The sequence below is a fragment of the Paralichthys olivaceus genome, chromosome 5 (assembly GCF_024713975.1).
Source record: "Paralichthys olivaceus isolate ysfri-2021 chromosome 5, ASM2471397v2, whole genome shotgun sequence".
Taxonomy (NCBI): Eukaryota; Metazoa; Chordata; class Actinopteri; order Pleuronectiformes; family Paralichthyidae; genus Paralichthys; species Paralichthys olivaceus.
In genome coordinates, this window is record NC_091097.1 from 11,500,889 (window position 1) to 11,528,772 (window position 27,884).

Here is a 27,884-nt window from a genome sequence, read left to right on the forward strand (position 1 = left end):
TATTGGCCACTTTGCTTGCCTCTCCGTTAAACCAGCCCTCTGATTGGCTAACCAAAAAGGCGTGCTCCGCGCTCTGATCAAATTGCTGATTCCGGATTGGTTCGCGCGGCTGTCAACCGTCAGCAGCCTCGCGTCATGTGCCCGCAGCAACATGGCCGCGACCGTGGAGCGTGGAGCTGGTGCGAACCCCTCAGAGAAGCAGATGTCCGCGAAGAAAGCGCTGTCCGCCGCCGCTCCGCTCACTCTGCGGATCGTCGCGGAGTGCTCGGTGACTAAAGCCAGAGCCTGCGAGCTGATACTGCCGCACAGCGCCGTCAGCACCCCGGTGTTCATGCCTGTCGGGACCCAGGGGACTCTGAAGGGAATCACCGTGGATCAGCTGGACGCTCTGGGATGTCGGATTTGTCTTGGGAACACGTATCACCTGGGCATGAGACCGGTAGGCTTCACAGCAGCAACAATAATATTAATAGTCCAATTTATTATGAGTTGTTTGTCTTTTGTTCATGGCCGCACCAGTTTATGCCACGCTTTCTTTACAACACATGTGTTTCCATCTCTTCTGCACACAGGGGCCTGATTTGATCGAGAAAGCCAATGGGTTACATGGGTTCATGAACTGGGGGAGAAATCTGTTGACAGTGAGTGTCTTTCCCTAAATAAAAATCCTACCACAGATGATAAAGGGTTGCACACACAAAGGTACAAGAGATACCGCTGTGCTGAAATCCTGTGTTCCATCCCCCCTCTTACAGGACAGTGGAGGCTTCCAGATGGTGTCACTTGTTGAACTCTCAGAGGTCACAGAGGAAGGAGTCAAGTTCAAGTCCCCTTACGACGGCAAAGAAATCCTCCTCAGTCCTGAGAAGTCCATCAGCATACAGAACAGTCTGGGTCTGCATGGAGTCAAATAACTAAACTGTGTTAAATGATGAAAACTTTCCCTCAGTTTCCCAACAGCTAACAGACATCCTCTCCGTCTTTCTCTGTGTTATTTTTTTCCAGGGTCAGACATCATGATGCAGCTGGATGACGTGGTCAGCAGTACAGTGACGGGACCACGGGTGGAGGAGGCCATGCACAGATCCATTCGCTGGCTGGACCGATGCATAGCAGCGAATAAGAATCCAGATAAACAGAACCTGTTTGCCATCATACAGGGAGGACTGAACTCAGAGCTGCGCAAAGCTTGTCTAGATGGTAAAACATCCTGCACCGCATTGATCCTTTTCCACTTCTGACCAACGACCTCTGGTATCGACAGGCAAGGATAGGTGGATCTTATCTGAATATAGCTTAAAACATATTTAAATGCCTGTAAAATACAGTCATTTAAAATAGCTTGTAACATATCCACACTAACTTCAAAGTTCACATGACACATTTATCCACTCCATGTATTCATGAATGTGAATGAGCTCGTACATACTGATCCAACAAGGAAATATGTGTAAATCACACAGCAGGGAGGCAGCTTGGATTGTAAAAAACTTTTTCAAAGTGTCAGGATGTGAAGTGGAATCAAGTATTACAAAAATATTTTCTGTCAAGGGCATAATTATTGTCTAAATTTGAGTAGAGGTGCCAAATGCAATACTATCACACAAAAAGCAATAGTGCAATTAAACCATACGGAGAGAAAAATACTCAAAAAAGATGTACTGCTGACTAAAAATGTATTAAAATCTTTAGTTTGACTTTATTTACGTTGCTCCTCATGTCATAATTCCCTGCTGTGTTTTTACATGGGCTCAGTCAGACTGAACATTTTACAAAGGATCTGGTTGTAATATGTCTGGAGCAACTGACTCGGGCATTTGAATTTCAGGACAATTAATTGAGTTTGTCAGACACTGATGATAAGGGCTCATACTTGTACTTAAGATATTTTATCCTCTTCCTGTAGAGATGACTCGGCGTGATGTCCCTGGTTTTGCCATCGGAGGCCTGAGTGGAGGAGAGGAGAAGGATGACTTCTGGCGGATGGTCACGCTGAGCACTGACCACCTGCCACGAGAAAAGCCTCGATACCTCATGGGTGTGGGGTATGTTTGCCACTGTGCTGTAAGATTCCTAATGATAACTGTGGTTCTATTGGCTCTGATGTTGTTTATTGACATAAGAACTTGCGTTATCCACACATGCTGCAGGTATGCTGTGGATTTGGTGGTGTGTGTCGCTCTGGGATGTGATATGTTCGACTGCGTGTTCCCCACCCGCACTGCAGTAAGCTCTCTTCACCTCACAGTCAGTTATAATTCCATATCAAGAGCTATGTTTCAGACAAGTGTGTCTCTTTCCCTCAGAGGTTCGGCTCTGCCTTGGTGCCTTGGGGATCCCTCCAGGTAAAACATAAGCAGTATGCAAAGGACTTCCAGCCCATAGACCCAGACTGCCAGTGTCCCACCTGCAAGAGGTAAGCTGAGAACAGCCGCTTATTGGAGGTTTGGCTCACATGATGCATCTTTTAGATGTCGACATTTAGAAAGCTCCATTGTACCTAAGAAGACTTCATTTAGATTTGCTTGACCAGAACTGAATTACTTCTAAACAGGAGATGCTTTGGTGATTAAAGACGACCATAGTCTATAATTTGATCTCAGCATTTGTTCATGAATGAATGGTTTATTAATACTTATGCCAACTCATAAAGAGAGTGTTTTGAGAGATGAATGCTCTAATTTGTGCTTCAACGATGTGTAGTGTTTAGACATTTTGTTTTAGAACTATCACTGGATGAAAGGTGTAAATAACATTCCTGTTTTCTGTTTCAGACATAGTCGAGCTTACCTGCATGCTCTGTTTAAGAGTGACACTGCAGCCATGCATCACATCACCATTCATAACATTTCCTACCAGGTAAGTGCTCTTTGTATTTTTATCAGAAATATAATATTATTGCACGACTCTAGTGGGAAAAAAATCATTTTGCCTCTAAATCTTACTGGAACAGAATAGTTTCCTACATGATGTGGCTGCTGCAGACACCAGTCTCATGAACAGAGTTGTTCACCAGCTCCAATGATTATTTTAAGCCTGTTACACTGTGCTTCATTTTAACCTCACTTATCATCTTGCTTTGTGTTTTTGGACTCCTCTCAGCTGGACGCCCACTTCTAAGCAGAGTAGCCACAGTAATATTTTTTAAAGCATTTATCAAACTTTGGACTGATGAATATTTAAACTCTTTGAAAACCCTTTCCAGCCTTATGCAAATCAGAAATGCTTGATTGTTAGTCACCTGGGATTGCGCTTAGTGAGGCAGGTTTGATGTTTCTTTTGAAGAGGAAAATTGTGAAATTTTAAGTCAAATTAGCTCTCACTCCCACCTCAAAGCTTTTTCATTGATGGAGGTTTGCTATCTCTTTACAACCTACAATTTTAAACCTGTGACTGAAATTCAACACAAAAATGTCCCTTTTCCTTTCTTCTGCATTTTATCAGTTATGCGCATTTAAAATATTGAATTAAACGTATGGAACTTATTTATATTATTCTACTTTTAATGAATTTACTTCAAATTGCTCTGTATTGTTTTTTTAAATGTTTCCCTTATTTGCTTTAAAACAGCTGATGTATCTGAGATACACTGCACCTACTGCATCAAGTGTGTTTCATCAGTTCATTAGGCTCCTTTGTGTCCCACATAGCAACGAAATGTGTTTCATAATGGGTTTCCAAGAACAGTAATATGACAACAAACACTGAACTTAAAAAAATGTGCGTGTATGTGATGTGGTTTTTGTCTTTGCCTCAGTCATGGCAATTAATTCACTCAATACTCTCTGTGCACAGAAATGGCAGAGATGCGCTTTGCCGTTTTGACATTATCAAAACAAATCTCGTCTTGTTACAGATTGGTTCCAAAATACATCATACCCATCTGTTTTCTTAGTGAAGCTGCTGTAGCAGAGTGACTTTCTTGTTGGCCTGTCCTGTCGCTTTTATTCAGTTACATCACCCTAAAATGTCCCCGTCCTACATAGTGGCATCTAAACATGATGCTGTCATGACCTGTAGCTGACCCGTACACGGCTCAATAATGACAACTCATCAAATATTTCTCTTTGCAGCTCAACCTGATGCGCTCTGTGAGACAGAGCATCGTGGAAGGACGCTTCCCCGACTTCATACGGACGTTCATGAAGCGACTGTTTCCGTCTCGTGACCAGTACCCCAGCTGGGCTGTGGACGCTCTCGCCTCCGTCAATGTTACGCTGGAATAAAACTCGAAAGGAAACCGCCTTACTCTAAATGGAGATAAATGTCAAACAGAGACTGGAAGATTGTATATATTTTAAATGAAGTTTTTTTTACGGATGACTGTTTTCTACTCTTTGTTCATCTTTGTGCCAGCTCAGCTGCTTTCTTGGCAGTGAGGAAAATTGCTTTTGATCTGAGGAAGTAGAAGCCTGATTAACTTTCACAACAAGCGTCTTTATTTGGCTCGCAGATTGTCCTCAGAGTACACGTTATGAAAATGTGACACTGTAAGGGGTCTAAATGAGGCTCGAAACACATGAACTGTCTCCTCTGATATGCTACGACAGTTTTTGTTGTTACCATGGCTACACAGTAAGGCCCGCCCACTTGAAATTAAATGTTTTGCCTGCCTGTCAACTCTCCTTTGTATATTTTTTTTTTTTTTTTTTTTTTGTGGCTGGACAGATTACAAAAGTAGTTAATTCTCTCTAGATACACACGATCAATACATGCATATGTGATCTTTTACACACTAACTGACCGGCAGCACATCAGCGATGATCAGATGAATGAACCTCAAGGCTCAATACAGTGAGTGTGTGCTTGTGTCATGATGACCACCAGAGGGCAAAATAGACAAAAACCAGTGACAGTAAAGCAGGGATGTGCAGTCTTAAGTGTTTTTTTTATATAGATTAAGTAAAAATAACTTGATAGCAGTTAGATCAGGAACATGAGTTGAAATGTATGAGAGCACAAAAACACTGAATTGCAAATGTTTTTTTTATCCCAATCCATGTTGTGCATTTTTTTGAATGATGTCAAATCATCCATTGTTTTACTCACAGGTTCCATAGGCCATAATCCTGTTTGACGCTCTGGGTGGAGGTTTTGTTTGCAGCTTACAGAGGTGCTGGTTTATCAGGGATTCTCTGTGTGCGATTAATATTAATCAGAGGGTTAATTTGAATAACACCTGTTGTCTGTGGCTCCGAGTCAACAGTCCTCTCAAGCGCCACATTTGAATTTCATTAACACTGCAGTTTTGACCACAGGCCCCAAGATTAAACCTGCAATATGTACTGAGTGGCAGGCAAATTAATATCCAGCACCGCACGTGTGGTGAAAAAAAGAAATGATGGGTCTGGTGCATAATGAGAGTAGCTTCAAGTGGCTCTGCCCTTAATTATGAGTGTCTGTTGTTTAGTTACAATATGAGCAAAGTAAAATATTCATAAGGAGAATTTTGCTTTGATAATACTGAGTTTTAATATTAGACATTCACTTGGAATTCTAGTTTTGAATGTGATGATTGTTTTTAATGCATTATAGGATTTTGTTTGTGAGGAGGGGGTCTTCCTCATAGAACATCTTCAGCTCGTGTGTTGTGATTATGTTTAGCATATATATGCTCAGTGAGAGGAGAACAGCACAGAGGAGCTCAGTTGTCAAGCCGTGCACAATCGTGTTAAGTGTTTGGATAATAAATGAGCACGACCACAAAGCTTCGCACTAAATAAATTGGATGTCTCCTTATAGCCATTGCAATTACCAGCATTATGCAGTGCGTGCTTCTTTTAAACTGAATCCAAACAGCTATACGCAACAGAAACCCAGTTCTAATGAGAAAACAGCATGTGTGCAGTAATCATAAATATAGACGGAGTTGCGCTCAGGTCTCCACAGAAGTGTGATCACGTGTGAACCTGTGACAGTTTTATTACCATTCAGCAGAGAACAGTATTCAGCTCATGGCGCAGCGCAGATGATGATGATGGAGAACGCCTATTGTCTTTTGTTATTGTCTTTTTTTTATTTTGTGTTTTTGCTGAAATGAAAAGTGCAGTGTTTCTCCACGGCTGGTTCCACAGTCGGTGCGCTCATGCGGAGCTCGACCAAGGAGGAGGATGCTGCTGCTGCTGCTGCTGCTGCTGCTGTTGAGGGGACAACCAGTTGCTCTCCAGCTGTCACGGGAAAAGTGCAGCCTCCTCCCCCCCTGCACACCGACGGATGAACATCTTCGACCTGTTGCCTCGACTGGAAGAGAAAAGTAGAGCTGCGTTGTGCCGGCTGCCACCAAAATACAGACAAGTTGATTCTTTTTCTGTCTGGGAAGGAGGTCTAAGACGACACCATGAGATGCATCGATGTGTTCTTTATTCATCCACGGTTTGAATAGTAGAAGGGAGAAGAGCGGAGTTGGATTTTGGGGGGTCCACCTCCTCCGTTTGGAGGGGCGGTTTGCGTTCATTTTGGTCTCTGTCTCCGGGCTCTGAGGAGGAGGAAGACCATGGTCGAACTGGAGAAGGAGGTGCTCCCGCTGCCCCCTCGGTACCGGTTCCGAGACCTGTTGCTCGGGGACTGGCAGACCGACGACAGGTAAGGATGCTGCTGCTTGCACCGTTTACGCACGGCGCATAGAATCTGTTGCGCATCTGTGCGCCATGAGCGGCACATATCAGTCTAACAAAAAAGGTACTCATTTGTTTTTGAGTTCGCATTTCCTCTGTGTCATGTCGTGGAGTCTGGCGTAATGTGCGTTGGGTTATTTCACCATCAGTTGTGTGTCAGGATGCTGCAGCAGGTTTACTCGTTCTCCTATGTGCGTAGAGGCGACACATGCAATACTATCACACCAAAAGCAATACTGCAATTAAACCACGCAAGAGAAAAATACTCAAAACAGATGAACTGACTAAATAATGATTAAAAACTTTAGTTTTACTTTATTTTCATGTGTTTTCTTGAAACCTCTGTGGTCATCCACCAGGAAGGAAATGGAGCAGGCCATTTATGTCACCACATTTATGTTGCTCCTCATGTCATCATTCCTGAGGTTTACAGTGAACCATCTGCCACCTGCACATGCAATTCCATGTGGATGCTCTCATGTGACTGGCTATTAACCTTTGCTTACACTCCATTTAAAGGGATGCAGAGATCTGACATGCCATACAATATGCATTGCTTAATTGGACCATTTCATCAATCGGAACCTTAACCCTCATTTCACGCGTGGCGTCTCCTGTTGCTAGGCTGGAAAAGAGGACCAAAAAATGCTTGTGCTTGAGTGGGTGTTGTGAGCCAGACAGCCAGATAATTGGGGGGAATTTCTGCTCAACACATGGAGGAGATGACCAATTCAGGTCCACTGACAGGATTTATAACAGACACTGCTGCTGCTAAGTTGCACATGGCCTAGTCTCTCAATTCTGCTCATCATATTGAAACTGTCTATGCACAAGTACCCACTTTTGTCTTCACTGTGATTCCCTCAAAGGGTCTTGTTTTGCAGAACCGAAGCCTTAAAAAGGGCACGCTCATCCTGGCCGTGCTCCTCTGGCCTTCTATCATTTGTTGCCTGAGGACTAATGTTTCCAGACCAGTGTGCAGGATGATCTCAGTCACCTGATTACAAAGGTGCAGTAATGGGGGGTGGAGTCCTGCTTTTTTTCTTGGAAGTCCATCGATAAAGGGATTTTTTTATAGTCCTCATATTCTAAGAAAGAGAAGCTGACTACACAGCGGATGACTTCACCAAATGGATGTCTCAGAAATAAAAAATAAGGTGAATATAGTGGCAGCGCGGTTGGTTTGGAGGCTGCAGAGACATTTATAAAGGAGTGTGTGTCAGTGCCACAGATGGGCTGTAATTTCCTTAAACACATGGTGTGTATTCAGGAGTGTGGTGTTTCAAGAGGTTTCTAACTTGTTCATTTATTTTGATGTTCTTGTTTCATCATTGGAGTGTTAGGTAGAAAACCAGCCCCTTTTCCCTTGCATGTGAAAACATGCTTTTATATGCAAATGTATAGGAAACTTGTGAGAGCGAGCGACTGTCAGGGGGTCAAGATGTTGATCTCGTTGTCCATGAGCGAGTACAGGTGGCAATAAAACGGATCCAGTAGAAGGAACGCGAGAGCCGTGATTAATCATGCACGACTGAAAGCTTAATTATGGCTGAATCACACAGAGTTTGTTTGCTATGGTCCATTAATAGGAGTAGCCTTTAACTAAACAGCCCCCTTTTTCCAGAGACAGATGCTCTCCAGCGGGTGCAGGTGCACAGATAGCTCCATAGTACGACCACGTCTCAGAGCACACACACTCCCACACATCAGAGTGTCAACCTGTGTATATACGCTCAACTTATCTCCCTGACCAACCCTGAGTTGTCTTTTTTCACCTCTGCCAGTGTTTGTATTTTATTGGTGTCTGGGGGCGCTCTGGTTTGTGTATGCATAGTTTGCCCTGACCCTTCATGAATACTTTATACTATAATTCAACACCGCTAAAACATAAACAAAAAAATCTGTAAATGTTTTTACACACATTTTGCATCAGACCCTTTCTCCCACACAGATTTTCAATGGCAGCCTGCTGCTAAAAGTTTGGCTACAACAGCCAATTATCGTTATCCGTGTGGTTCGAGGTTGTGTCTGGTAATTGATCGGTAAGTGTTCTGCTGTTACAGAAATGGGCAAGGACATAAGGAGATTTTTAATGCCACTGTTCTGATTACCCCGACACCAGTTTTATTTTCTGGCAGTGAGTCAGAGGCTTCTTTTTTCAGGAAATGCCAGATGACTTAACAATTAAATACAGTCAAAGGGACCATCTGGTTTTTCCTTAAAAATGGTTGGCTCATTGTTGATTTCAGCATTAGTGTGTAAATCTGATCACAGCCATGTTACATCTGTTAAATAAGTTATTCTTTGTCTTTCGCCCCAAATACTGCTATTGTCCTGTACCCACAGTGCTTTCCATTACCTCTGCCAAGGAGGTAATGTTTGACCCCCTGTCAATTTGTTTGTTGGTTTATTTGTGAGCAAGATTAGGATGGGTCAGGGAAGATTCCCAAAAATATTGTTGCAGATCAGGATGAGTGTTTTCTGTATATTTTTTTTTACATTGTAAGATTCATTAATTTCTCAGAGAATAATTCATTGCTCTCTGAAAAATCCATCATTTTTTTCGGGGACTGATAATTCTGATTGTGTGCAGTTTCATTTGCAGTTATTTATTTGGCTTACTGCACAGCAGTTACTGTGTTCCAAAATCACAGAGTAATATACTGTTCTTCTCAAAATTGCTAGAATGTTCCCAGTATGTCTAATTTTGCTCCACAATAGACAGTGCCAGTGGGGGTTCTCCTCAGAGTCCAGGATTACCATACAAACCACAGCCTTTTGTCATTTAAAACAATCGCTTATTGGCTGTCACCGGCACATCTCCCCTAAATCAATCTCTGTCTCCACTGCACCCTGCCATCCTTTCTTCCTGTGCTCCTGCACCCATCGCCTCCGTTTTAATTCTTCCAGCCAAGCCTTTGCCTAGTGAAGTCAATGTGGAGCATGATCCATCAATACTGTCAATAATCTGGCCAGTTTTGTGCTTTGACTTCATTGTATAAGGTGGTTGCCAGAGTCCTTTAGTGAGACTATAAATTTCTCTCATACGATTTATAGCAGCTTAGAAAGCTGATCGGGTTCCCTGTCAAGAGTTGTAGGACTGTGGATGTGTGATGCATCACGTCTGCAGAGCTGGAGCTGACATAAAGGGAGGTTATTAAGAATATACAGATGTCTTGTATGATGTGAGGAGGAGATTTTATCAGATTAGAAGCTGGGTGAGATAGATGGGGTGATGAGGGAGCAGGCAGACCTCATAAATTCCCTCATGACTGTTCTGCATGTTCTCGCAGCAGTGCACATAATTCTGCCGGTCGCTACAATGAAAATTAATGGGGGGGGGGGGGGGGGGGCTTTGTCTCAGTGTAGAATGGATAATAAAACCAAAGCAGCAGGCTCGATGAATGTCCCTTGCAAAGCTCCTTAAAAAACATAAACAACATGCTGATTGATATTGGCCAAGAGGAAAGGTTGGGCTGGACGTTAAAGAAAGGGCTGTTTGAAAAGAAAAGAGGGGGCATGGTGAGAGGGCTCATATAAAGTCTGAGCATGATGCCCTTGTAAAGAATATCATGCACAGTGCGTCTGGTGAACATGAGCTGAGTGAGAAGGTTGTGTACTGTACAGAGACGACATTACCTGAAGGCAGAGTGTGACGCTCCGGTTCGGTCGCAGAGAGTCAGACTTTATCAAATTTGATTCTTTGTTCCTTGCACTGGAGTGACCTCTGCGTCCTGAGGCAAAGTGTGGATAACCTCTAATATCTATGTGCAATAAAAGATTAATATATGTATATAAATATATCAGCTGAATCCTTTCTCACTGTCGTCTTTGATAACAGCAGCAGTCACCCGAGGCTGTGGAGAGCGCGGCGTCAGAGCAGGGTGTGTCTCCAGAGGCCATCCAGACTCACCGTCTTTTTATTTTTGGAGATCTTTCACCACCACTGGGCTTTAATAAGTTAAGATACAGAATTCCCAGACCTGCTTTTCTGTTAGAGGAGCGCTGTCAACACTTGCGCTTTCCTGCTGTGGATACTAACACAGCCATCGGGCTGACTAGCATGTGTCTGAGCACTTTGCAGGCTCTTGCAGAGTTAGATGTTGCAACATTGAGACTGGGGGCAGGGAGCTGCTGTGCCACGCTGCTGTGGGCGATCACAAACACAGTTGTCCGCTGATTGTAGCTCCCCTATTCCCAAAATGAGTTAGCTTAAAGGCTGTTGCACACTGGAGGATAATCAGGCTGATTTTAGATCCGATTCTCCCCCTTCTGACCAAGTCTCCAGAATTGCCACTGTGAAATCTCCTAAACGGCAAGTGTGTGGTCTGACGTTCCCGCCAAATTGTCCAGTGTGTGTGTTCTGAAGATTATAAGATTAAAAATCCGTTGAATCTGTCATTATGTCTGCTCAGTCCCATGTTTTTCAAAAAAATCCTCTAGTATGCAGCCGTCCTTAATACAACACAGGAGTTGTCTTTCAAATCCACGCAGCCCCTTGACACCAGGGAAAGGCAATAAAGACGATTTCTCTCATGTTTCACTCTGCAGCGCATGTCGGCCTCAAAGCAGGGATTTGAAGAAACAGACTGATATCTCTTATATGTCTGCATCTGAGGCTAATGTAATCAGAAGGGATGGGGATATTGGATGTCATTGGATTTGGTTTAATAGAGTTGTGAACCAATTGGAGTCATATTATGCTTCATGACAGGAGGGAGGAATGGGTGGTTTTGAGGCGTCTTAAATCATCACTGTGTTTTGAGAGTGGTGCCGGTGCAACTGCTGGGTTCTGTTCCTCCTTCAAGTAAACAAAAGAAGCGTGTCAACACATCCTCTTGTAAGTAATAAGTAGAGGATTATGATTTCAGGAAAGGATGAGGCAAGGTGGGTTACGTCAGGGAGCAGGAGGGGGTCGGAACAGCTGCAGCACTTCCACTGATGATGTATGGAAAGTTTTATTCCATGGGAACCCAGAGGTTGTCCAGGAAATGGCTCTGAATAAAAGCCGCAGTGCACGTTTACTTACTGTCATTATCCTGTGGGATGCATGACATATCTCTTGTACGTGATGACTGTCATTTTCCTGCAACACTTACAGACGGAGGTGGTTGTTGTAGCCGACAGACACGGAGCCTTGATGTAGACTGGTCAGTTTTCTCCTTTGGTTGTAGACAGATAGAGCAGAGAAAGAGGATCTGTTAAAGGTCTCAGTCGTCATTAAGTAATTATGAGAGGAAATATGTGCTTGTCACTGCAGTGATTAAGTTAGTTTTGATGAGCGCTGTTGGAAGTGGAGTGTTTCATCCGACACATCAGCCGACGTGAAGTTGTGCTCTGTCCACCGTGGAAGAAAAACGTCGGCCCTGAAAGAAAAGGATCTCATGTAGCGGGGGCTATGTGCATAAATCTTCTCATTTTTAATGATCTTTTTTTTAGTCTTTACCTTTTTCCATCAACACTCTCCAACGGTCGTGTATTATCTGGGTCAGGGACAGGCTGTCCTTTCCACTGTTGGCTGAATGAAGAACACCTTGGCTCCCTTAAGCTGTAACAGCAGACCCATGGCGCTGCGCAATTTATTGTACCTCTTGTCTTCCCATTGAATTTCCCCCTGCCCTCATTTGTACCTTTTTGTATATTATCACTGCATGCCTTTGTCTGCTGGTTTCCAGTCTTTTATGTGTGCCCTGATTTCACACAGGATTTCCCATTTGCCCATTCATCAGCATGCTGAGTAATAAACTTCAAACTGGTGTGTGGCCAACAGCAATTTTCCATAAAGTGCGTCTTCAGAGGCAGCACATTTCTTTCAATCGATGAGAACAGCTGCTTTAAAAATAACATTTCCACTGGTCCACTGATGTCAGTCTGAATTTGTGTCAATGCTTATGATTGATTTTTCTCTTTTAATTGTATTTATATTCATCCCTTCTAATATTGACACTGCACACATAGATATATTTTTATTATTTCTGTGTCATCTGACCCATCCCTGTTATGGAATTATTTCTTTTACAAAACCATGCCTCAAGTATTTGCTGACTTCCTGTTATTTTAACAGAATAAAACATTCTTTACCCTGTAGACTTTTTTTCCCTCTTGTAGCCTAATTTTCCTTGCTTTCTTTTCACTTTCATGAATAAACTATTTCTGAGTTGTGTACAGACGTGACGAACCAGTGCTTTGCCGCTGTGCACACAGAGATTTGGGTTCCTTTAGTCTCATCTACTGTGTCATTAGACGGCCAGTGCTGTGTCATTATGGAGCACAGGCATGGGTGGAAGCAGCAGGAGAACAAGGTTCATCTCTCTCCCCCTCTCAAAGAGCCTCCTCCGCATGCCCCCCCCTCTGTCTGTCTGTCCATCTGCCTGTGTCTATTAATTTGTCTGTGGTTTTTTTTCTCATCTGCTCTCTCCGTCTCTCTCTCTCTTTCAGACTTCAATTGTACATATAAATATGCAAATGCCAATTCTCTCCCCAGACTCAGGTTTGAAATGATATGCAATTCCCTCCTTTCTTCACATACTTTTATACACAGCCATTAAACCTGCTTGTTTTGCTTTATTAAAGCCCATGAGATGAGTCTTAGTGTCCCGGCTCTGAACAATTACTTTGATAAACCTATATGTTGAATATTGAGTGGAGAAGAGAGTGAGACAGACCTCATTCTCGTGATAGCTCTTAAAACAATGCCCTGAAATTGTTGTTCCATAATCCAATGATGTTCTTTTCTTGTTGGAGGGCCTTAGGGAGGGCTGATATGCCCAGAGGTGCCTCTATTTTGTGCTTGTGTGGTTTTTGTGTGTCTTTATGAGTTTTCAATGTGTTTTCTCCCCCGCCATCCTCCCTTTAGATTAAAGATCCTGGCTCTCAATCTATCCCACAGCTCAACTCTTTATTGGACTATATTTCCACTTTACTTTTCATCCTCCGTTGAACGCTTGAGTGGAAAAGCTCCCACATCAGGGGCAGAATAGTCTCTGAAGTTTTCGTCCTATCAAAGTTGTCCAAGAGGCTCAGATGAACTAAGAAGTGCATGGATGGCTGGTTTTAGGAACTTATGTCACTTTAAGTGTCCTGGAGATATAGGCAACGAGGAACGCTGCTGTGATCAGAAATGGAGGTACATGGATCTCATATGAAGGAGACATTACCACATGAAGGAGACATTTTGGCTTTCCAGAAAAAGTCAAAACATGAGCAAAGATCTCATCAGAGCCATAGAACTGTAGCGTAGTGTAGCTGTGGGAAGTCATGAATATAATGATGTGCCACAGATGACCAGTTATCCTATTTCCTATTTCTAATAAGTAATTGAGTCTACTTGATTACACCATTAGAGTCATATTTGATTATTATCATATTAAATTAAATGTGCGTTAAAAAGACAGCCTGTACCTTATCTGAAGTTAACCTGTTTCTCAGAGTATACAAACCTTTACAAAGCAACAATTTCCTTTGCTTTGCTATTTATTTATTTATTTACTTTATCTTTGCGGATAAATGATTTACTGCCATGGCAGGTTTTCCTTGTCTTCCCAGCCCTGCTTTTTTTTTAATAATGGATTGGTAATATTTGCTTGAGAAACTGATGGGGCTCTCTGCTTGTAGTGCTGCCATGGTATTGACTGTTTGATTGCTCTGTGCATAAAAGAACTCATGCAGTCATGTGGTCGATTAGCTCAGTAGGACACATACACACACACACACACACACACACACACACACACACACACACACACACACACACACACACACACACACACGCACACACACACACACACACACACACCAGCATGCACACATGATTGTTCCTTACTTTTCCCTACTCTGTCTTCCAATACTGCAGGGCGTCCCATTTCTCCAGTAATTCATTCACAAGGGTGCAGTTACACATCCTTGAGTTTTATTTCTTTATCCTGGGGAGCCTTTGTGCCTATCTGCATGTTCTTCTGTCTCCCGTCATGTGTGTGCATGAAGCGTTGTCGTCAGCAGGCTCCTGGGAGCGAGGGGAGCCCGCAACAAGTTGGAGTGGGGCTATCGGCTCCAGCGGCTGAGCGCAGCCGCTGCACTTGTGTTTGCTCACATCTGCTCATGTGAGAGGGAAGGGAGGCAAAAGACAACGAATCCTCTGTTGCCATAGCAACACTGAGGAAAGTTACCCCCCCACCCCCTCCCAAATGTGGCTTGGAATGTAATGCATTTTGAGTTTTTGGTCTCAGTGTTTGCATGTGCATGTTTGTGTGTGTATGTACATGTGGCCCGGTATAGAGTCACTCTGGAACCCTGGGAAGACCCCACGACTGCTGTCACCACCTCTTCCTCTTCCTGTTGACAGGACAATAGATTGCAGTTGTTCTGCTTCCCTTTTATGTGTCTCTGTGTTGTGAGGAGACCACCAGCATGCAGGGCTGGCGTTTTTCATCCTCAACCTGAGTCATCCACTCTTTCCTCTGTGCGATGAAAGGAAGGCTACTGAGAACTGTCCCCTGAGGTGGTCAGACAGGAGACACAGTCCCCTCTCTTGCCCTGTCTGTCTGACCCATGTGAGGGCCGTTTGAAGAGCGCCTCTTTGTCGTTCTCATCATGGCTCCTCATGAGCGTCCCTGTCAGATAGACAGTGTGAATGGCACAATAATCCTGTTGACCTGGTTGCAGGTGTGTATTCTGGGCCTGCGTGTGTACAGTAAGTGTGTGTGTGGGTGTGTGCGTCCTCCTAACAGGAGGGTGCCAGAATGGAAGGGGAGAAAGAGCAGTAATTATGGCCTCCCATGTTCAGCAGAAACATCAGAGGGAAGTAATTTGTTGCTCTATATTTAATCAGTGGAGATAACGAGACTGACTGCAGCTGTCGGAGCTTATGGGCAGGCAGACAAGCAGGAACACCATTTCCTCCAAAACCCATTATTCTTTAATGTGGCCAGCCACAGCATCTTATTTCCATACTTTTCAGTGTTCAAATAATCATTATCGCCCCTTCTATCTCCAATTTGCTCAACTGTACACGTCTCTCCCCCCCTCTTCCTCACCGTTATTCTTTTCTTTTTTATCTCCCGTCCCCTAACATGTGTTCCTCCCTTCTATCCCGTGACTCGCCTCCATGAAGGAATTATTTTATGGAGGCCTCTTTTTCTCTTGTCCCTTCATTATCCCAATAGGTCTGTCTCTCACTGCCTCTGCCCATCTCTCCATCCCTCTCTTTAGGGTGCAGGTAGAGTTCTATGTGAATGAGAACACTTTCAAGGAGCGCCTCAAGCTGTTCTTCATCAAAAACCAAAGATCCAGTGAGTTGCCTATGTTCGGGATCACGCCTTCTCTGTCTGTAATTATCCGGGTGAATTCCCTGTCTGCTGTCTGTTTTGTTTCCACATGAGTTGCTGTTATTTTTTTATTTCGATTGCGGAGATGTGTTTCATTTTAGTGTGTTTTCCTGTCTCTGTTGCTCTGCATTTCATCACCAGTTGTTCAACTTTGTCCACTCACTGTTTTATATGTCTGTTTAGTGACCGTGGTTTTCTATGGACTTGCTTGTTTTATTCAAATTTTATTTCAATTGTAATATTTATTCTCCTGCATAATTAAAATCCATCAAAAAAGTCATTCATAAAACATTAATTCAAAATAGATTGAGCTCTAAATGTCAGGTTTATTTTGTATCCTTTTTTAAAATTAAAAATCTAATCACTGTAATATTGATATAACCTGAGGTGTGAGGGATGCAAGATTAACTTTCAGCAGACAAGATGAAAGACTGGATAATTTTTTTGCTTCATTAAAACCAACTATTGTCAGTCGATCATGGCTGTGAAGGTTTTATGGAAAAGATGGAACAGGTCCCGTTTTGGAGAACAATGTGTTTTTATTGTTAGTGGTGATAAATGGCTTATGAGCTGCTATTGTTTCTCCATGCAGGGATATTCTGTTTGTTCACTGTTTGTGTGGTGTCTTCTAAATTTGTTCGTGACTTTAAAGTACTTCATATAGAGCTTTTATATTTTTTGATGAATTCAACTGCTGATGTGTATTTTCAGTGATCTTTTTCTTTCATTGCAGGTCTGCGGGTGCGAATGTTTAACTTTGCTCTGAAAGTGCTCAGCTGCCTCCTCTACATTGTCAGAGTCCTGCTGGACAATCCGCAAGAGCAAAGACAGGACTGGTGAGAAAAGTGGTGATAACGGGGGCTTGATGAGGTGAAACACGGCCTCTGTGAGTGTGTGGAGGCCTGATAGCAGGAACAAGTGCGCCAGGTCAATAGATGAGATAACACTGTGTATAGTGTATCCTGTAAAAAGGATTGGACATGGTGGAGATGCAATCAGGAGAGTAAACTGAGGGTCGATGAGAAGTCAGGGTTTTTTTTTAGCATTTTTCTGTTTCTTTTCTGTCTATCTCTTGCAGCGCGAGCGGAGTAAACTGCACCAAACAAAACACATCCTCTCATCCCTGGAGTGAGTTTGACTGGTAAGCATGTGTCTCTAATGAGGAGGGATGGCTTCAGCCTGCAGACAAGGACCATGAAACCATGCACCCTGGGCGGGGTCGACTGGCATCTCCAACACCGGCCCACCGGTCGGAAATGTTGTATAACCCAATCAATGCAACTCCACTTAACTGATACAAATCACAATGCTGATATCGAGCATTACAGATCCACATTCATTTGTCACAATCTAAATCCATGGATTAGCTGTCAACGTAATACATATGTAGTGCCTGTGCGGCCTAATCAACAGCGATCTAGTGGAGATAAAGTATGTAATATACAGCAACAGGGAGGGGAACCAGGAAGTGCAGATGGACTCAGGGCTACGCCATGTCTCCTGCTCAGGGACCTATTGATCTAATTGGTGGCCGGTGACACTGGCTAAGCTCTGGCTCCAAATGAATAAGGAGGCTGACAGAGTGAGCTCAGTAGAGGGCCGGGCCGCCTCCTTCTCCAGGCAGCAGACTCACAGGAGCACAGGCAGGCAAGCAGCCAAGCAGCCGTGATGAGCCCCAGGGTGTCTTTGAAAAAAAAACAAAAAAAGCCTTTCTGTCACAATGAGGCTGTAAATTTCTATTTGACTGCGTGAATATCACTTCTCGAGCATTTTGGTCATGGTCACTGACTGTTGAATTTCAATATCTTGTATTTTTTTCATTAAATTTTCTCCTTCTTTGCCACATTTCTCTCCTTCTTTCCTTCCGCTCCGTAGGAAACTGATCATCTGGGTGGATAGGCCGCTTCCGCTGTGGGCACTGCAGGTCAGATAGATCAGTACACTCCAGTGTAAACAAGGCCTCAGTCTGTTTACACACATTTCTGCATACACGAATGCACACACAGGTGCATGCGCATTCATTTTTATTGGTTTTATGGACATGAATTCACACCCGTGCATGCACACAGTCAGACACCAGGTTGTCTTTTGCTGCACTTAAACCTGCTCCCTCTGAAGCTCAATCACCAGCACGCCTACTGATTCCTCCCACGCTCTCCTCTTCCATCTCTCCGACTCCTAATTTCTCTCTGCTCTGGTCTCTGTCTGACTACTATATCGCCACTCTCTGTCTCTCTCACCCCTGTCTCCCTTTTTTGCAGGTGTTTGTTGCTTTTATCAGCTTTTCGGAAACGATGCTGCTCGTGTATCTCAGCTATAAGGTGAGTTACACGCTGCCCCCAGTCTGCCAGTCTGAGGCCATATGTGATCTCTGCATGTGTGACCTGTGTGTGTGTGTGTGAGAAATGCCTGAGGGGGTTGTTGTCCACTTTGCACTTCTCAATCTGTTCTCTGTCGACAAAACCAGGTTCCAATCAAGTTCTGTTTCTTTCCCCGTTGCCACTCTTTTTGCTTGTGAATTTGAACCTCGGCACCGTCCTGTTATTGTTAGACTTCAGGAGGGGCCTTTGTGTTCATGCAGTTGGGGGGCCTATCCACCAACGGGTTGCCCGGTCTTTGATGTACTCGACACTATAAGCCTATGAAGAGGTCTCTCTGCAGATTACTCCGGAGGCTAGAGGACCTTAGCATTTAGAGCTGACTGATTCCTGTGGACAAACCCCGGGCCTGTCCACCCACACCGGTCAGATCCTGGTCAGCTATATGCGGGCGGCAGACACATAAAGACAACCATGGCTGTCATCTTCATGGAATGGCAAAGCCTCATGGAAACTGCTTCTTCTCTCAAAGGCTATGAGGGTGTTGTATTACCCCATAAACGTCCCTATCTATTCCGCAAACGGCGATCAATTTTTCTGCAACCGGGCCTGTTATGCGGTAATCCCCTAAGGTCGCTATGACAATAGAGTTTCCTGACCCCTGTGTGTGTGGTTTTATGTTTCCAGGGCAACGTTTGGGAGCAAGTATTACGTGTCTCGTTCATTCTGGAGATGATCAGCGCTGTTCCCTTCATGATCACTGTGAGTGGAAGGACACGGGTTTCTGAGCACCCATATTTGTTTTCCGCCATCACTCACCACGCGGCCATCCCCTCTCCAGAATCACACCCAGCATGTTTGACACCCACTGTGATGACACTGACAAGGAATCACAACAAACAATCCCATTCCTCATGAGAAATCCTCTGACTGCATACAATGCATTTTTTTTAAAACTGATGACATAGAAGCTGACGCTGACTGAAGCTCTCTCCTCTGGACAGGTGATTTTGCCCTCCTTCAGAAATCTCTTCATCCCTGTGTTTCTGAACTGCTGGCTGGCAAAACACGCTTTGGAGAACATGATAGTAAGTCAAGCATTGTCTTCCTGCCGGTTATTTTCCATTAATATGATCCCAACATTAAAACAGTTTTGTTGCCATTTCTACCCTCTTGCAACCTGGGTTTGGTAATGACCATGTTCCATCCCATCCAAATGACTAACCACCAGCTCTATTTATTTGCATTGATCCCCTTTTTAATATTTCATCCATTTATATTTAGTTCTTTCATCCTGGTTTATACTTAAAGAATACCACGCATTAACAGTACTCGTATCTCTCTGTCCACAGAATGATCTTCACAGGGCAATCCAGAGGACGCACTCAGCCATGTTTAACCAGGTGGTGATACTCATCAGCACGCTGGTCTGTCTCATGTTTACATGGTGAGTATATCCTTGAGGCTGACACTGAGAGAGGGGAGAGATGATGAGGAAAGAGCAGAGCGGAAAAAGAGAGGTCGGACTTGAAATGAAGGTTTGTCACGGTTGAGGACAGGGTGAGGAAAAGAGGAGAAGAAGAGATGGACAACCAGTGGTCTGATTCTTGCAGGAGAAAATGAGACGAGAGAATAATAATAAAAAAATGCTCCTGGAGCGAAGAGAGAGAAAGACAGAGCAGAAGTAACTGTGAGAGTGAGATAGTGAAATGACAACTGGTTATTGCCTTAGTGCAGTGAGGGATGCGTCGGCTCCCTGCGTATCTGGTGTGAAAACCTGAGTTAATCCAGAAGATCCTCCACACACCATGAATTAAGCTCTCTGACCATTCCAAGGCTGACATTTGTCTGTTGACTCATCTATCCCTGAAAGATCTGGATAATGCGCACAGCTTGCCTTTGTATACCTATATATACAAACACGCAATGTCCCACTAGTGCGTCCACACATGCCATCCACCCCCATTTCCGCACATGAAATGTCACACATACATGCACAAGTGTGAAAGGTAGATTTCTGTGTAGAATCGTCTTCGCAAGACATTTCATCTGTTCTTGCTCCATTTTCTTGTTGTTTCCCTCTTTCCCACCTCGCTGACATCCCTCAGCATCTGCGGCATCCAACACCTCGAGCGAGCAGGCAACAACCTGACTCTGTTCGACTCGCTCTACTTCTGCGTTGTCACCTTTTCAACGGTGGGCTTCGGAGATGTCACCCCTCAGATCTGGCCCTCGCAGCTCCTGGTGGTCATCATGATTTTTGTGGCGCTCATCGTGCTTCCCATTCAGGTGAGAGACGATGGTTGGAACATTTAAATACAAGCGCAGACAAGTAGATAATAAATGCATAGAAATTGAGTGTAACGAGGGGCAGCAAAAAAGAAAGCTTTTGAAGTGAGTTTACAAGAAGGGTTCTTTAATGAGACAGGGATCCCTGAAGGCACTCATACTTTATCTTAAGTGTAATAAAGAAACCAACTCTGCTTTATCCAGATTGTTCCTTCAGTTTATATGGAGGTGGGAACATCTAAGTTAGACTAAGCACTGTAATGCATTCAATGTAATTATCCACTGTCTATTATTTATAACAATTATCCTTTGAGCGGGATGAGAGTTACATCCTGGACAGGTCGCCAGCCAATGACATTTACACCAAAACTAGCGGGAGTGAATGCAGACAAAGCCAGATGTTGGTGGGTCTTAGCAGGCTTTTTGATCGGTGGATAAGGGGCTATACAAAGACAATCAATCATTCACACTTGCATTCTGCATTTCTTTGGACTGTGGGAGGAAGCCGGAGTAACTGGAGACAACCCACACAAACACAGGGGGAGAACATGCAAACTCCACACAGAAAGACTACTGGGATTCAAACTGGGAAATTTCTTGCTGCGAGGTGACAGCATTAACCACCGTACCACCGTACCTCCCCCTTCAAAGTAATCAGTAAAATCTTAAAACCCATCCCAAATGAAAAGGTTCAGAATCTCTGCAACCCACAGAGCACAATTTGCTGTCTTTGTTTGAGCTCACTACGGTAAACTTTTCTCCTTCACACTCATCATTCTTGTTTTCCCCACTTTGCACAATAATGTGATGACTCACAGCATCCTACATAGATCTTCAAAAGTATTTTTATTTAGAGACCAGCGACAGTGTCCTCCTTTACTCTCTCAATTCCCCAAGCCCCCTCTCCTGTCGTTTAGCTGCTCCACAGAGGGAAAAGCGTGATGGAGAACAAAGACACAAGCACTATTTCTAGAGGAACTGCTAAAATAAAAACACCTAGACAAAAGTATCAGCTCCCATGTAGCCTAATGGTTGTTCCTTATATTCGTGTAAAGCTTCTATCCCTCAGGTAGCTGGCGTACCTGCGTGTCTGCTAAAAGATGTGAAAAGTGCTAATAGAAGGAATTTTCTCTCTCCATGTGTCTGGAGAGAGAAAATTCAGTTGGAAGAGGGACACACACACACACACACACACACTTCTGAACAATTCTCATGTGATTTGGTTTACCACAAATCTTGTTCTGTTGTCAATTGTGTTTCTTTTGTGGCGATGCTATGCTGCTTTAATGGTGCATCACGTGAGCAGTAAGTGTGGGGCCGCAACCCGCACACACCTGATCAGTAAGCGATTGAACACCAGCTGTGACAGAGTGGCGGCAAAAACCTTCGCGCCAACAAAAGAAGTGATTGTGAGGACACTCGGGCTGAACTTTCACAAGTTGACTCATAAAGGGACGACTCCACATCTTCCATCCCTGAATACCCCTTGACATTTAGAAACCCCCCCCCCCCCCCGTTTGTGTGTGTGTGTCTGTGTGTCTAAGCTGCACAGAGCACATCAGGACTTGGCCACTGTCTTATTCTTATTGTCGTCTTTATCGGTTTTCCTGTAAGTGACCACAGTACACCACAGTTAATGTGGCTCCTTCAAGTCATTTTTGTGTAATTTTGAACCTTAAAAGGATATTGATATTTTGAAATAAGATCAATTTAGGTAATTTCTCCTATGAATTTCACCCTGTTTGGAGACTTTCCTTGAATCACAATGCTCTAAAATAGAGGTTTTTAATGATGATTGCAGAACTTATTGATTTCAAATTGAGGTTTTGTGATGCTCTCACATAAAACCCTTGCGCTCACACTCAAACAGCCCCTGCTTTTGTTTAGATTTGCACTGCTTGTGCTCAGGCTGTGTGGTTGCACTCAGATGTTTTGTTGCTTGGACAGATCTCCTCTGCTCGAGCTTCTTTTGAAAGTGAAATCAATGAGTCCTGGTTTCAATCTAAACTTTTAAATTTCCTTTGATATGAAAATGAAGCTTGAAAGAACCCAAACACATTAATTAACAGCATGTACTTGATTGTGGCTGCATGTTTAGAAGCAGCCATTCATTGAGAATAGATTACCTTGATCAGTTCCTCAACAATGGCACCTGCTACTTAAAGGTACAGTGTGTAGAATTTACTGATATCTAGTGTTGAAATTGCACGTTGCAGCTGAACACCCCTCACCTCACCCTCTCCTTCCAAACATGAAAAAGAACCTGTGGGAGCCTTTAATTGTCATAAAAACTCAAAAGGTTTTTAGTTTGTCCAGTCTGGGCTAATGTAAAAAAACATGGTGGCCTCCGTAGAGAGGGTCCCCTCGATGTAAATATAAAGTATTTAAATATAAAGGGCCTTTCTGGGGTAAAGAAAACTACAATTCATACAATTTAGATGAAACGAACTAGTGAAAACATCATGAGGATTATTCTACATTAAATTTCTGCCAATAGATCCCTTTCACCTGAATCTTACACACTGGACCTTTAAATCAAAGATTTTTTGGGGGGAAAATCCAAAATGTTGGATTTGACGTGTGTTTGGACAAATAAGATTCTCAACACCACTTTGTGTAAAACGGACAGTTGGAGATTTTTGGGGAACTGCACTTCTTCTGCTTACACAAGGTCATGCAAAGTTGCATCATGAAGCTTCTTGCAAGACCAACGAAATAAACTATGGGGAAAGACAGAATGAAAAACTTTAAAAACACATTTTCACCGTCAGCGTTAATGAGGAGAGGTGCACGCATCAGTATTTAGAGAGTGAACAATAAATAAAAAATGTATTTCACTAATCCAGAATTAAAAACTTGAATCAATATTGGAGTAAACATTTGATTGTAAAAAATACAAAGTCAATGAAAGACATAATGTTTTAATCATTTTATTGTAATGCTGGACTTTTTGAAATCAGAGACTGTGGGACTCCCAGAGACGCTTCCTCAACACACCATGGATCCAAATGATGATGTAGTGTGATCCAATAAACAATTGAGTATATTGCTGTTTGACATGTGTTTAGACACAATCAAAGGTCTGTCCTAAAGAGTTTATGATTGTAGGAACGTAGCAGAAAAATAAGAAGCTATTCTATCTCCAAAAACCACACACATTTAGGCTTTTCTATATGATCTCCCTCTGATGATGTAATATTGTTTCACATCTATTTAGCCTGCTCTGAAACTGCTGGATCCCCCCCGCAGAGACCCACTTCCCACTGTGAAAACCTCTGCTCTACTTCGTTATCTGAAGCTCATTTGTGTTTCTTGCTTTTATTTCTTTCGATAAATCACAGTCATCATTTTCTTTTTGCTGAAGAAAACACAATAAACACTTGTTTGAATATTTTCCAATGTATTCAGTGTAAATTATCAGGGTTGTTTTCAGTAAAAATCTCACTTATCTTGCATTTGTCCACATTAAAATGCATATAGTCTGTCCAACTGGCCCACCCCAGGACAGGATAATCAAAGTTTTTCACTTTTTTCCAGAACCTACCTTCCTCTGTTTAAACCGTTCAGACACATCCTGAACCAAACCTCCACTTATCTTAATCCCATCTAAACACTCTTCCTAATCAAACGGAAACACTACACGGAGCAAGGCACTGTTGTCTTTTCATGTGCCACCTGGCTACTCCCTGTATTAAAGCTGACTTAATCCAATTTTCCATCTGTTGAATGTGATGGATGTTGTCCGGGATGCAGTTCGAGCAGCTGGCCTTTCTGTGGATGGAGCGGCAGAAGTCCGGGGGGAACTACAGCCGCTACAGGGCACAGACGGAGAAACACGTGGTGCTGTGTGTCAGCTGCCTCAAGATTGACCTCCTCATGGACTTCCTCAATGAGTTCTTCGCTCACCCGCGACTACAGGTCTCCCCAAATGGTTTTAAGTAGAATATGAGGCTGTGTGTGTGTGTCTTTGTGTGTGTGTGTGTGTGTGTGTGTGTGTGTGTGTATCTTTGTCTTTGTATGCGTGTGTCTTTGTGTGTGTTTCTTGCCTGTAATCCTCTCCAGGAGCCCAAGAGACTGAGGTTAAAGCAGAGGATTAATTCAGCAATAGCTGAGATCCAACTGTTGTTTCATTCATGTGGGAGCAGATGTGAGTGTTTGCTTGAGGGTGCATCTGCGTGTGCATAGTATTTCCTTGTTCAACAATAGTGTGTGCGTGAGTGTGTGTCAGGGGATTGTTTGATTGGTCATCACCACTTCAGGGGGGTCATGTGTAGGGTCAGGGTCTGAGGGTATAGTGAGATGTGGTTTTAGGGAACAGCTGAAGATAAGAACCTGGATGATGATGAAGAACCCAAGGCACCTATGGCAATCTTCTCAGACATCATGTCTGTGTGTGTGTGTGTGTGTGTGTTTGGACAGGACTACTATGTGGTCATCCTGTGCCCGGCAGAGATGGACGTCCAGGTCAGGAGGGTCCTTCACGTTCCTCTTTGGGCCCAGAGAGTCATTTACCTGCAGGGGTCTGCACTCAAAGACCAAGACCTGATGAGGGCCAAGTGAGTCCATGATACCAATAACACCATCAATCAAGAATGTAGCATGAAGACATCTGTCTGACTTCATTGGCTTACAAGACACATTGGTTCATTTGTTGTTCTATTGTCCTACTTTTTTTATCTTTTGTCCTCTCCCTAAATAACATGACAACACCCTCCTTCCTGTGTCTTCTCTCCCTCTCTTTTTATCTATCTATCTTTCTGCTTCTGTGGCCACACGCTCTACTAACTGCCCATAGGATGGACGATGCTGAGGCCTGCTTTATCCTCAGTAACCGGTTTGAAGTGGACCGCATAGCTGCTGTACGTTCCTCGCTGCTTCCCTGCGTCACCATGACTCCTCCTCACACTGCAACACTTCCATTACAAGGCTTCTGGCCTGGTTGATCACCTTTTCTTTACAACAAATAAACAAAGAAAAATCTCTTAGTTTGCTTTAAATATTTTGTTTACTTCAGAACACTGCTTCATCAAAAAATCATTAAAGCAGCCTTTGATACAAATTGATTGAGCTCGCTGCACCGGCTTGTTGTCCTGCTTTTCACAATTTTCCACAATATTAATTACACAGTAAAACAGTAAACAACTGAATCTTTGAGTTAAAACACAAGCTTGACATTTAAAAAAAGGTTTCCCAATTACTTATATTTCAAAGCAGGAAAGACCAAAACAAGTTTATGTGATAATGAATGGAGGTAGCATGGCTTCACTTTACTAAATTCAGCATTGTCCTTTGGATGGCAATTAAATAAAACACTTGGTTTAAAACATCTCAAAAACTATTGGCTGAATCCCTGTGAGGTTTACTGCACACATTCATGGTCCCAAGAGGATGAAATCCTATGGACTTTGATGATCCTGTAACTCATCGCATTTCAAACCACCTCATTCCAATTGTCAAGTATCCAAACTGGAGTAGCACTCAGAAGAGCAACCAACCGTCCCTTTGAATTCAGTCAAGCTGCACCATATATTATTTAATGGGTTCTTCCCTGAAACATGCCACATTATTCCACTAACGTTTGTGATAATCCGTCCAGTAGTTTTTGTGTATTGCTGCTAACAAACAAAACTTAACCTCTGCACATAACCTCTTATGTGGTTTATGGCTAAATACCTGAAATGATATGAACCTTTCCGGTAGCCTCAGCTGTACCTTGAGTTGTCATACTGCCTCACAGAGCCACTTCAATTTGAGCAGCAGTTTTAGTCATGTGAAGCCGTATGCAGCCTTTCATACTTCTCCAAAAGAATGACATGCCAATTGCATTACTCTGAAATGTTGCGAGGGGCCATTTCAGCTGCTTAGTCAGGGGTTTAAGAGGATTATTAGCGAGGAGCTGCAATCTGATGCTGCTAATGAGGGGCTTCTCTCTCTCTTTCTCGCTGTCACACCATTTCCTCTTTCTCTCTCCCTCCCTTGTTTTCACTCTGTCAATCCCGCCTTCTCCGATTTCCTCAGGATCATCAGACCATCCTCCGAGCCTGGGCGGTGAAAGACTTCGCACCAAATTGCCCCCTGTACGTCCAGATTCTCAAGCCAGAGAACAAGTTCCACGTCAAATTTGCAGGTAGGCAACAAGCGTGAAGTCCAACTCACTGGCGATTAATTGAGCTGTCGGCTGAGGGTGCGTACCTGTTATAATAACTATTATTTGGTGACATCAGGATGCAGGAAATAATGGGATGACACTCACTAAATAATGCATCCTCCTGGCCCAGTTTGAAAGGGGATTTTTCTGTCGCTAAATTGAAACTATTCTGTCTGCACTTTATTCCAGGAGTATGTCACCAGCTGTCATGTCCTGTCTTCTACCTGATTTAAGACTTAAAAATATTGTGTCTATCAGCGTGTCTGTGCAGCAGCAGCAGCCCTCAGCCCTACAGAAGTTTGTCCTGGCATCGCTCTAAGCCTTCCAAAGGTTTCTGTGAGGTTTATTTTTCTCTGCCTTTTGGAGAGCTTTCCCTTCTTCTCCTGCTCAACAGAAGATGCCAGTCAATCACATACAAGCGAAATAAAAACGTCTCTCACCCTGTCTTTTCTCTCACACGTCCCTCTGACTACAGAAAACTCAATTCTAGCTCGCCACCCTCATCCCAGCTGTCTCTGTCAGTGATTAACGTTTTACTTTGCTACCTTGGCAAAGAAAATCCTTGTCTTTTGATGAGGTCTGCGCCAACCTGGCAGCTAAGCTCACCCCGCCGGCAATCCTCCTATAGCCGCTGTTTAAACACCTCACCACCACAGCTGGACTGAAGTCTTTTGTTATTAGTGAGCCGGGGGTTGTTCGGCAGAAAGATAAATTCAGGATCATCCATGAGAACTCTTTGTTATCTGATTATCAGTGAGTCCTCTGAAGTAAAGCTCCTATGATAGGAGTCAGAAAGTGTTTTATGAAACACCCATCGTTCGTTCCCTCGTTGAAGCTACAGCCGTTCAGCGCAACAGTGAAAATAAAGCACCCTTTTAATCACTAATAAAATAAGAGTTCAGCAAAGCAAAGTTCATAATCACCTTGCTTTAATGTCCCTTTAATCCTGAAGTCACCACAGGCAGTCCGTCACGTGGGCATTACTGTAAGTGCAGATGCCATGTTTTGACACCACTTGGAATATACTCACTTAGTGCTGTTGTGGGAGGAATTAATGAGCAAGGGATACAAGATTTAATTTGCTCCACAGGAATAGCTAAATAACAGCTCAACGTTCATTAGAGAAGCTCTGTCGGTATGATGCTGTGGCAGGGCAGGAAACCCTGAGGTGTTTGAGTAACCAAGGAGAAGT

At 43.4% G+C, this 27,884-nt stretch overlaps 2 protein-coding genes across 4 annotated transcripts in view; both read left to right on the forward strand.

Moving 5' to 3' along the window:
• Positions 1-3: 3 nt before the first annotated feature.
• Positions 4-4,620, forward strand: qtrt1 (queuine tRNA-ribosyltransferase 1). Its single transcript, XM_020094483.2, has 9 exons — positions 4-439; positions 573-641; positions 756-894; positions 1,006-1,200; positions 1,907-2,045; positions 2,151-2,226; positions 2,307-2,416; positions 2,775-2,859; positions 4,074-4,620. The coding sequence occupies exons 1-9, from the start codon at positions 152-154 to the stop codon at positions 4,224-4,226; spliced, it is 1,254 nt and encodes a 417-aa protein (XP_019950042.1). The 5' UTR covers positions 4-151; the 3' UTR covers positions 4,227-4,620.
• Positions 4,621-5,898: 1,278 nt separating this feature from the next.
• Positions 5,899-27,884, forward strand: part of kcnt2b (potassium sodium-activated channel subfamily T member 2b) — a 35,775-nt gene continuing 13,789 nt past the window's right edge. For 2 of the 3 annotated variants that reach the window (XM_069524741.1, XM_069524742.1), the window contains exons 1-14: positions 5,899-6,582; positions 15,822-15,901; positions 16,671-16,773; positions 17,016-17,078; positions 17,813-17,861; positions 18,199-18,258; positions 18,943-19,017; positions 19,260-19,343; positions 19,608-19,702; positions 20,364-20,544; positions 24,298-24,462; positions 24,964-25,100; positions 25,340-25,403; positions 26,563-26,671. In XM_069524741.1, coding sequence (XP_069380842.1) covers positions 6,494-6,582; positions 15,822-15,901; positions 16,671-16,773; positions 17,016-17,078; positions 17,813-17,861; positions 18,199-18,258; positions 18,943-19,017; positions 19,260-19,343; positions 19,608-19,702; positions 20,364-20,544; positions 24,298-24,462; positions 24,964-25,100; positions 25,340-25,403; positions 26,563-26,671 — 1,354 coding nt within the window. In that variant the 5' untranslated portion in view covers positions 5,899-6,493. The remainder of the gene's footprint in view (positions 6,583-15,821; positions 15,902-16,670; positions 16,774-17,015; positions 17,079-17,812; positions 17,862-18,198; positions 18,259-18,942; positions 19,018-19,259; positions 19,344-19,607; positions 19,703-20,363; positions 20,545-24,297; positions 24,463-24,963; positions 25,101-25,339; positions 25,404-26,562; positions 26,672-27,884) is intronic. The other variant, XM_069524743.1, reaches the window with a different exon arrangement.

Coding starts and splice junctions, on each gene's coding strand:
- qtrt1 (XM_020094483.2), top strand. CDS start 152: ATGGCCGCGACCGTGGAGCGTGGAGCTGGTGCGAACCCCTCAGAGAAG. Junction 1,201..1,906: donor GCGCAAAGCTTGTCTAGATG/GTAAAACATCCT, acceptor CTCTTCCTGTAG/AGATGACTCGGCGTGATGTC. Junction 2,417..2,774: donor CAGTGTCCCACCTGCAAGAG/GTAAGCTGAGAA, acceptor TTTCTGTTTCAG/ACATAGTCGAGCTTACCTGC.